At 63.6% G+C, this 10,502-nt stretch overlaps 1 protein-coding gene across 1 annotated transcript; it reads right to left on the reverse strand.

Annotated features, from left to right (window-relative positions):
* Positions 1–6,014: 6,014 nt before the first annotated feature.
* CRYAA (crystallin alpha A) lies at positions 6,015–9,144 on the reverse strand. The gene is made up of 3 exons (XM_069472243.1): positions 8,956–9,144; positions 7,473–7,595; positions 6,015–6,224 (listed from the first exon to the last, which is right to left on the reverse strand). The coding sequence occupies exons 1-3, from the start codon at positions 9,142–9,144 to the stop codon at positions 6,015–6,017; spliced, it is 522 nt and encodes a 173-aa protein (XP_069328344.1).
* Positions 9,145–10,502: the final 1,358 nt, after the last annotated feature.

Genomic DNA, 10,502 nt, shown 5'->3' on the forward strand with positions numbered 1-10,502 from the left:
GCCTCCCAGAGTGCTAGGATTACAGGCGTGAGCCACCACACCCGGCCACATCTCTGTTTTAAGCCTCCAGCCTGTGGTCATCTGTCACGGCAGCCCAGACGCTCACATACCGCCGCTGGCCCGGGCCGGCCCTCACAGAAGACTTGCTCACAGCAGCCGCAGGGACGGCCGCGCGGGCTCTGCACTCACTCAATGCCGGTGTTCCTCAAGGAACAGGAGACCCGCAGCCGCCTGGCGGGGCCCCGAGTGAGCCCTGGTGCCGCGCAGCACGGTCCTGCTCCCTGACCCCCCTGACCCTTGGCCGTCATTGGCCAATGACAGAAATGAGGAAGCCACGAGCCCTCGAGGACGGCCACTTCCTTTTTCACCCTCTGAAAGCCACTCCCGGGGTCACCGCAGGGCCTCGGTGTTCCTGAGACTGCAACTGAGTTCGGGGTGTCCTGCCCGTACCTCCTCTCGAGGTGCCCCGTCCCTGCAGTAGCCAGTGGCCTGCAGACCCGCCTCACCTGCCGGGAGCCCTGTCGGGGGAGGCTGTTTCGGATGGAGCCAGGCTGTTTTGCAAATGGATTTCTCACTCCCGGGGGCAAAGGCCAGGTGCTCGGGGCTCCTGGGAACAGCAGGTGTCCCTGCAACACCCGACCTCCCAGTGACCTTGGGTGCCCTTGAGCACACCGCACCATCTCTCTCTCTTGCAGTCTCCAACTCCAGGAGGTAACCAGGGGCTGCGAGCAGTGCAAAGACCGGCAGGTCCCCAAAGCACCTGACATCAAAGCACCTGACCCGCACACGAGTCGGAGACTTTCCTCAAGGTGGAGACACAGGAGCAAAATGTCTTTGTGTGATCCTGTCTTTCAAGTTCAAGCACAAATCAGACTCAGGGCGAAGCCAATGCAATGAGAGCCCAGAGCTTGCCCATGACCATTACAGGTTTGTGCATGTGTGTGCATGTACATGTCTGTCCATGTGTGTATGCACATGTGCTCCTGCGTGCTATATGTGTGTATGTGTTTCTGTATGCATTTGAGGTGCTTGTGCATGTGTGGGTATTCTGTGCTTCTGTAAGTGTTCGTGTGTGTACATGTGTATTCATGTGTGTGCTGAGTGTGCTGTGTGTGCATGTTTGTGTGCTACAGGAATGTTTTTCTGTGCATTTGGGTGCATGTGTGTGAATCATGTGTCCACACACATGTGTTTGTGTGTTGTGCATGTGTGTGTTGTGCACATGTGCACACAATGTGATTGTGCATGTGTATGTTATTGTGTGTGTGTTGTGCACGTGTGTGCTGGAGAGCACACCTACGTGTTTGTGTGTGCATGCGTGTGTATCTCTCCTTCTGTCCTGTTCTAATGGCAGCAGCCTGCACACACAGGTTCGGGGCCTGCCCGCCTTTCCTGCCCCTGCAGACTCAATCCTCAGTCCAGGGTCCTGGATTAAATCCCCAGAGTGGGGCCTCCAGCCCGTCAGGGGGACAGGAGATGACGCTGACACAGGCCTCGTGGCGGCTGCGGTCTCTGCCCGGCCGCCCTGTGCGAGACCCCCGGCCTGAGTGGGGCTCCCCTTCCCAGACACCCACCCCATCCGGAAGGCCCAGAGGAGTGCTGGGGCTGCCCTGCCTGCAGGAAGCAGAGCCCGTCCCTAAGCTCCATGGCCCCCTGCTGCCGTTTCCTTTCAAACGGGGGCTGTCTCTGGGTCTCAGCCCCCTCCCAGGCGGCCACAAGCGGCCTCTGGCTGGCGGGACTTCTGACCCTGTGACCCAACACCTGTGTCAGCTGGGGCTGCCTGCCAGGGTCGTTGCCCCGCCCTGCCCCACACAGGCCACAGATGTGGGCAGGACACGGCTGCTCTGACAGTGGCCGCAAGAGTCTTGGCAGGAAGAGGCCAGAGCTGACCCAGCTGGGAGCCAGGGGCTGACGTCACTCTGCACAGACAGACCCCGCCAGAGCCCCGGGGGCCCCAGCCCAGCCTTGACCGCGTGACTTCTCCTTTTTCAGATGATTTTACAAGTTGGGCAAATGAAACCAAAAATGCTTATTGTAAAGAAATACCACTGTCTCCTCGTGTGGCTTTGTGTCTTCCCTCGTCAGTCTCCCTGGGGACAGCAGCTCCCTGGGGGCTGGCTGAGGGCTGGGTCTCCCACAGCTCTGCAGCACACAGCGCGGAGGCTCCCAGGAGCCAGGGCTGCGGATGTTTGTCGGACGAATGAAGGTGACCTCCGGGGCGATGCTCTGCGAGTCCCCGCGGGCCCCGGTCCAGCCGCCAAGCAAGGCCTCTGCTGCCACCTGGTGGTGAGTCTTGGAAACGCGGCAGTGAGCTGAAGGAGGGAATCGCGGGACCACGCTCCCAGGGCATTCAGTAGGCCTCCTCCAGCTGACCCCTGAGGACGGGGTCACAGTCACGCAACACCTGGCTTCCTCAGTGCCTCCCGACTTACAGGTTACACCTGACATCGAGATAATCATCTACCTAGGGGTCCTGAGCCGTGGCTGGAGGTCAAGCCCTCACCAGCTAGGTGTGCCGGGCCAGGGTCCTGGTCCCTAAGCCCCACCCCCGACAGCAATGGAGCCCAGGCCACAGGCTGCACCCGGGCTGCCAGTCACTGGTGTGGCGGGCACAGGGCCTGGCATACAGTAGGTGCTCACTAATGTTTCTCCTGCTGCTGATGGTGATGATGACAATATTGATGATATGACAATGACTGGTGACAATGATGACAATGATGCTGATGATGATGACGATGACAATGACACTGATGACTACAATAATGACAATGATGATGATGACGACAGCGATGATGATGATGATAATGCTGCTGATGAAGATGATGATGACAATGACACTGATGACTACAATGACAATGATGACGACAATGATGATGACAATGACAATGATGATGATACTGATGATGAAGATCATGACGATGACAATGACTATGACACTGATGACTACAATAATGACAATGATGATGACGACAATGATAATGATGATGATGATGATGCGATAATGATGATGACGATACTGCGGCTGGAGGTGAAAGCGAGGCCCTGGAGGGGTGCGGATAATTCTTGCTTGCGTGTCACACGTGGTGGGACGAGAGCATGTCCACCTGGAGATCTACAGACCAAGCCCCCGAGACTGTCCAGGCAGCTTCCAGTGAGACTCCTCGGCCCTTGGCTGTCCCCCCAGGAGGCCACCACTGTATATCAGCATCACCCACACTTGCCTGGTCCTAGCAGTCACCTGGAGGTGACCAAAAGCACAGACCCCAGACACCGTCCCTCCAGACTCTCATTCGGAGGTTTGGGGCAGGGCCTGGGAATCTGTGTTTGCAAAGTGATGCAGGTGGCTCTCACGGGCAGGCAGTTTGGGGAGTGCCAGCAATCCCACCTTTACGCGAAGGCCACGTGACTTGCATGGACAGGGCTGGGCTGGGGAGCACCCTTTGACCTGCATACACGGGGGGACAGACACAGGGGCCTTGGGAGCCCGGCCAAGTGGGGAGTAGAGGGGAGACGCAGTCGGAGCTTCGAGATTTGTCATACGTCCGAGGCCAGGCGAGGGTGAGGGAGGGCCAGCCGGCAGCGGCAATGATGTCATTGTCTGGCCCACGGAGGAGGCTGTGTGTTGTCTGGGTGAGGAGTTGCAGACCTGGCCCCGGCAGGCGGAGGGAGCTGGGAAAGGAGGCGAGGGGAGCAGACAGCCTCATGTCTCGGAAGTTCTCCCGACAGCAGTGTGGGCGGGCGTGGGGCGGGAGCGTCTGTCAGAGGGACTCTGGGGCCGGTCAGACCCCCACAGGGCAGCCAGGCAGCCGGCGCATCAGAGCGTGTGTCCTCTTTCCCCACCAGGGCAGCGTCCGGCACGCTCGCCCACGGCTCCGAGGGGGTCGTGGGCACCCTTCCCTGGTGTGGGCAAGCCCTAAGCCAGGGCTCACTGGGGTGGGTTCAGCGTGGGCCTGATGTTCGCCTGCTGGGGGCCTGGAAGGTGCCCCCAGCTGAGCCCGTCTGGCCTGGACACGGGGGTGACGATGCGGAGGCTGCCGTAGGGGACCCTGGCGGGTGGGAGGCCAGGCCTGTGAGCGGCGCCCACCCACCCCGTGCACAGCGGACGCACAGGCCCCAGCCGCCCTGTCGTGGCTCCAGGCTGCACGGAGAAGCACCTGCTAAGCTGGCCCGGGGCACTCCTGGGCGGGGCAGGGAGCATGAGACAGTTTCCAGATACCCAGCACCAGCCCCGAAGTGCAGAGGCCGGTTTTCGTCACCTGCCACAGGGCACTTCCCCTTCTGTAGAGGTGGGTTAAACGGCAGAGCAGCAGGGCGGGGTCCTGTGGGAAGGGAGGGTGGGCCGGGGTCTAGGGAATCCCACCAGGGGCCAGGATGACTCTCTACGTGAGGCTCCCAGAGCCGCGAAAGAGACGCAAGTTGGGGGTGCGTGATGTTAGTGTTGCGTGGTACATGTATGTGTGGTGTGCACGGTACATGGGGGAGACGTGAGGGGTATAGTGTGTAAGTGTGGTGTGTCTGTGTGGTGTGTGCATGTGTGTGATGTGTGTGTATGCATATATGTGTGTGATGTGTGTGTATGCATATATGTGTGATGTGTGTGTATTCGTGCATCTGCAGTGTGTGCGTGGTGTGTGGCCCGTGCTGTTTGTCACTGGAGGTTAACATGCTCTCTCACTGCCTGTTGAACTCTGAAAGTCCCCACATGTCCATGTCCCCCCAGGGGAGGATGCTGGCTTCACCCCCTGGGCTGTCCTGCCGGGCCCCATGACCTTTGCCTTCCTGGGCGAGGGCCTCTGACAGGGTCTGCCGGCAATGACAGGGCCCCTCGACGTAGTGTCTCTCGCTGTCCACTCCCCAAGGACCCCTCTGGCTGCCCACCCTGCCCCCTCGGAGGGGGCATCAGGAAGCCACCTGCTCGCCCCGCGGGTAGAGGCGGCAGGAGCCTCAGGCCAAGTCTCCCCCTGTGTGGCAGGGACTGGGCAGAGCCTGAGGACGGCCTGGCTCTGCTGCAGGGGCGGCTGGGGCACCTGGCCCCCTGTCAGGGCTGGAGGGAGACGACCTGAGAGGAGGGCCCAGAGCCTGGGAGGACAGGGTGGGCTGGGCCCACCTCCAACTCGGGCCCAGGACGCACTGCCCAGCGGGAGTGGCCGAGTTCGGGGCCCACCAGAGCAAGAGCATCCTTGAAGCACCAGCCCAGAGGGCCCGGAGAGAGGCCAGACCCCCCGGCCCTCTCCCTCCCATGCTCCTGCCTCCTTCCCCCCAAGCCCCCAGATGTCCTCTCCCCTCTTTCCCTTCAGACGCTTCACCCCGAAGACCCCCTCCTTCCTGCAAGCCGGGGTGGAGGGCTGGGGAGGGGCTTCAGCTGAGGAGAGGCCGGTCACTCGGAGCCACCCCTTCCCCCGCCTCCCCGGGCTGCCCCTGCGCCCCCCACTCTCTAGAGCTCCCTGGTGGGGACGCACAACCAGACAGCAAGTTGCTTGTGTCACCTGCTCTTTATTGACTGCCACGGGCTGCACTCTCATGGGTGACCGGTGTCCCCGAGAGCGGCACTACACAGAGGAGGGTGGAGGAAGACGGTCTGAGAGAAGGGGGCGGCGAGAGCCCAGGTGCACAGGGACCCCCGGGCAGCGTGGGCAGGGCCACCGGCGAGCGCAGGCGCCCTGGGCGTTGGGACGCGCCTGGCGGATGTGGCACCCGGAGCCCTCCAGGGTGCTCGGCAGGGGGTCCTCTCGGGCGTGGGCACCCCCCAGGCCTCTCAGCAGAGCCGGGGCTGGTGCACCCAAGAGGCCCAGGCCGCTCTGCTCGATGAGGAGGTGTGAGACGGCCACTCGCCCGGCCGGTGTTGGGGTCGGGACACCCCGAGGCCCTGAGCTCTCCTGGCCACTCTCTCAGACCCTCGTCCAACGGAGGAGGCGGGAAGGAAACGCAAAGGGAAGTGGAGGGAGACAAAGGCCACCGTGTTGCGCCCCCCGGGATGGGTCGGGGCTGCGGGGGGCAGCCAGGCCGGGGCCTGCTTAGGACGAGGGCGCGGAGCTGGGCTTCTCCTCCCGCGACACGGGGATGGCTCGCTCGCTGTGGCCGGCATCCAGGCCGGACTGGACCTTGGGGCCGGAGAACGTCAGCATGCCGTCCGCGGACAGGGAGCAGGACAGGGCCGACTGGTCCACGTTGGAGGGCAGGCGGTAGCGGCGGTGGAACTCGCGGGAAATGTAGCCGTGGTCGTCCTGGGGAGGGGACGGGGAGGGGCACGCGGTCGGGGGGGGGACTGAGTGCGACCCGCCTGGGCTGCACGGCCTTGTGCGCTCCCGAGCCCTGGTCTCGGCCTGGCCCAAGCGGTCCGGGAGCGAGAACCTGCCCACAGCCAACCAGGGCGGTGGAGCTGGCTCTTCACCCTCCGGGTTCCACTCTGAAACAGGAGGAGTCGCTCCGTCCCTGCACCTGTCAGATTTTCCCTTCCTGGGACCCACCCGCATGGGCTGCTCAAGCCCAGGGTCTCTGCAGTCTAGCCTGCAGGGCAGCGAGCCAGACGGGCAGCGAGCCACACGGGCAGAACGAGCCATGCGGGCAGAATGAGCCACGCGGGCAGAACGCCACCACCTGCGGTCGCCCTAGGCCACACTCAGCTCCCTGGGCCGACCTCCTCCTCCCCGGGTACGGACCGAGAGCTGAGCGCTCGGGGAAGGACTCCCTGGGCTGTGCCAGCTACGACTGCCAGGGGAGCTTCACTCGGCCCACGTGGCAGGAGACGGCGGACAGGAGTGTGGGTTTCACCCCCTCCTTCAGCCTTTCAGGGAAGACCGGGCCAGGGGAAACTGCAGCTTGGGCCAGCGTTCCCACCTCAGCCCCTCTCCACCTCCGCTGGCCCTTCCTGGCTGTGCCCAGAGAGGCGGCTCACAGGGTTCCTGTGCCCGGGGCTCCCTCGACACGGTGGAGACCCAAGTGGCAGGGGTGACTGCCAGGGAGGAGCCCCTGCCCACTGCCCTGTGCTCGCTGGGGGACCCGGGCAGCCCCGGGCCCTTCTCTTGCCTCAGCCCTGCCCCTCGGGATGACTGACGAGGGCACTGGTCCCAAAGGGCCACTGGGAAGGGACTGCGTCAACACACGGAAAGCGCTTGGACGCCAGTAAATGCAGCTACGTGTTCGTCAGGGGCCAGCCTTCCAAGGTTAGGTTTTATGTGAAAACATGTTGGCTCGGAGGTCACCACCTAAGTGCTCCCATTTCCTGGGGCCCTGTCTAAGCCCACCTGTCACCCAGTGGATCCAGAGGGACCTGGTAACAGCTGGGCACAGTGGCCCAGGCGGGACCCTAACCGGGGTCCCTGAGCCACGTCCCGCCGCTGCCTGGCCCTGCCAGGACGACAGGGAGCCGCAGGGTCGGAGAGAGGCGGCTGCTCCCGTGGGGGAAGCTCGGGGGGATTGGGGACCCCGAGAGTTTTCTGCACCCGTTTTCCTTCTGCCGGGTCTCGGCTCACCTGCCTCTCGTTGTGTTTGCCGTGGATCTCCACGAAGTCCTCCTGCACCTTCACGGTCAGGTCCTCCGGGGAGAAGTGCTTCACGTCGAGGAAGATGACAAACTTGTCCCGGTCGGATCGGACCTGAAACCCAAACGCCTCGTGTGGAGCTACCCACGGGGCTGTGGCCCAGGGAGGGAGCCGCCACCCGCCAGCCTCTTCCTTCCCAGGCTGCGTGGGTGAGTCCTGGGGCTGTCACCCAGGTAGGGGCCCCGCCTGACCCATCCCCACGCTCCCGGGGCTCAGCCGAGGCGCGGCTGCCCGCTGGCTGGTCGTGGGGCCGCTGGTTTGGAAATGACCAGGTGGCTGGATGCAGATGGCGCAGCTGGTTATGGGCTGGCTGGCTGGTTACGGTTGGGGGCAGGTTATGGGTTAGTTGTTGGTTGGTTGGGGGTTGGCTGGCTGGTTACGGTTGGGGACTGGTTATGGGTTAGTTGTCGGCTGGTTATGGGCTGGCTGGCTGGTTACGGTTGGGGGCGGGTTATGGGTTAGTTGTTGGCTGGTTGGGGGTTGGCTGGCTGGTTACAGTTGGGGACTGGTTATGGGTTAGTTGTCGGCTGGTTGTGGCCTGGCTGGATGGACTCAGCCTTGGACTAAGGTCACTGCCCTTAGCATCGCCGTGCCCACAGTGGCCCAGGAGCCTGTCTTTCGTCTTTTCTGTGCACACGACGCTGCCCAACAGCCTGCACGGCGCTGAGCAGCTGCTGCCCACAGAGCCCTCCCGCCCCCACCTCGTGGCACTGGCTGGGTTTGCCCCCCGCTGGATGTCCCACCCTGCACAGGCTCTGGGGATCCCCTGCTTTTCAGGCGATGGGGAGATTTGCACCTCCAGAACTGTGGACCCTGCACTGACCACCTGAGGCTCGGGAGGGGAGGCGGGGGTGTCGCTGCCTCCCCTTTGGCTTTGGCGGGGCCACCTGGGTGAACTTGGTAAGAGCCACCGTGTCTGCGGCTGTGCTGGGACAGCCGTCCTCTCTGGATCTCAGGGCAGCAGCCCCCACCCGCACTGGGCTTCCTGGACTCAGGAGGGGAAGTGCAGAGAACAGCCAGAGCCAGAGAGCTCCAGGCGGCCGTCAAACTTGCCTTGCCGGGGTTGCTCTTGGGGTTTCCAGCATGTGGCTGGTGCATTACAAGCCACATACGGGTCATGAGCTGACGGAGGAAAAGACAAGGGTGGGCTCGGGCTGACTCCACCCAAACCCCCGTTGTGCGGGAGGCTGTGCCCCATGGCCGTGTGGCCACAGAGCTGGGTGTGCAGGCTCCTGCCAGCCTCTGCACGGTGGAGGCAGAGGCCGGGGGAGGAAGGCAAAAATGTGGCTCTGTGGCCATGGCCACCTGGTCCACGGAGCAAGGCAAGAGCCAGGGCAGCCAGGTGCCCCCTCAGCTGTCCCTAACTCTCCTCCCTGTGCCCAGCAAGGAGAGGCCAGCGCGGGCCGTGCCTTACCTCGGAGACGCCGGAGTCCAGCACGGTGCGGAAGAGGGACTGGCGGTAGTAGGGGCTGATGGTGGACGACAGGAAGGGCAGCAGGTCGTACTCAAAGAGGCCCTCGCCGAAGAACTGGTCGAACAGCCGGCTGGGGTAGAAGGGGCCCAGCGGGCGCTTGAACCAGGGGTGCTGGATGGTGACGTCCATGTTCAGCTTCGGCACCGCAGGGACCCGGAGGCTGCAGGGGAGTCAGGCAGGGGCCTCTGGGCAGCGCAGTGGGGAGCCGGGTGCGAGCCCTGCCTATATACGCCGCCGGCAGAATGGAGGCATTAAGGGATTTCTCTGGAAAGGCATGAGCTCACGAGGAAGCTGCCCCGTCAGCAGAATCGCGCTGGGCCGGGCGCTGCCCTCAGCCCGGGAAGCGCTGTGCTGACGGCCACAGAGCCTGGCCTCGCTCAGGGCCACCAGGAGGGCAGACGTCCCCAAGGAGGAGTTCTGTGCCCCGCGCTGGCCCTGGGGGACGGTGGGGCTTCTTGTCTCCCATGTGCCGGGCAGGGGCGCGATGTGCCACGGACATGCCAGTTCCTTGAGCCTTGTCCTGTGTGGTCCTCACGGCCGCCCTGGGAGGGGGCTCATACCCGTTTCACATGTGAGGAAACCGAGGCACAGAGGTCAGACACGTGGTCCCCAAGTCTCACAGCTCCTAGGTGAGAGTGCACTGTGTCTCCAAAACAGGACCCTCTGCCAGCGCTCGCGATTGTCACAGCTGTGCACACTCACCACACTCCCAGGAGGGACAGAAAAGACGGAGCAGACACGGAAACTCGCCCGTCCCGCGGGGTCTGTGTGCCCCGACAGGTCAGAGATTGGCTTCCTTCACGCCAACGGGACCCCAGTCGTGGGTTCTCCTCTGCGCGGCTCCCCTCATGCCTGCCCGCGGTGACCCCGACGGTGCTCAGCCGGCCGCCACGTGTCCACCTCGTCCACGCCGTCCTGTCAGAGGCAGGCGTGGCGGTGACCTTGGTCCTGCGGCCCTCGTCCAGCATTGCCAAGGGTCGGGGCACCCCCAGATTAAAGGCTTTTGATATTTTCGGGTAAACTCATCTTTGGGGAGCATCACGCCTCCCACCGCAGCACAGGGAGAGCACAGTCCAGCCCCCGTCCTGCCTGGGCTCCCAGCTCGGTCCCGTTCCCGTCTGCACGGGGAACACACGCGCTGGAGCACCCGGGGTCCCTGCGCGGGGACCTACGGTCGTGACAGGACAGACCCCTGACAGACCCCGTGTCGGCCGAGCCCGACACGTCCCAGGCCCACCGGGTGCGCAGTGGGGTCGGAGCACCCCCCACGCAGCCGACGCTTCCCGCACTGGGACGTCGGCTGTGCACACGGCACTTTCCCGGTGGGAAACGCCTCGGAAGATCTTGAAATGACAACCTTCATCCTGCAAACTTGCAACACCGAGATGCGAAGCCCAGGTGTCAGGCAGCGAGTGCCAGACCAGGGTGCGGACAACACTGGGAGTGACCCCCAGGCCCGCGCCGGCCCTGCTGCCTGCAACCCTGCG

This window comes from Eulemur rufifrons, chromosome 7 (assembly GCF_041146395.1).
Source record: "Eulemur rufifrons isolate Redbay chromosome 7, OSU_ERuf_1, whole genome shotgun sequence".
Lineage (NCBI taxonomy): Eukaryota > Metazoa > Chordata > Mammalia > Primates > Lemuridae > Eulemur > Eulemur rufifrons.

Excerpts from the sequence above, each read along its gene's own strand:
- CRYAA (XM_069472243.1), bottom strand. The coding sequence starts at position 9,144 with ATGGACGTCACCATCCAGCACCCCTGGTTCAAGCGCCCGCTGGGCCCC. Across the intron at positions 7,596-8,955 it reads TGGACTCCGGCGTCTCCGAG|GTCCGATCCGACCGGGACAA; the intron begins GTAAGGCACGGC and ends TTTGGGTTTCAG. Across the intron at positions 6,225-7,472 it reads GCAAACACAACGAGAGGCAG|GACGACCACGGCTACATTTC; the intron begins GTGAGCCGAGAC and ends TCCCCTCCCCAG.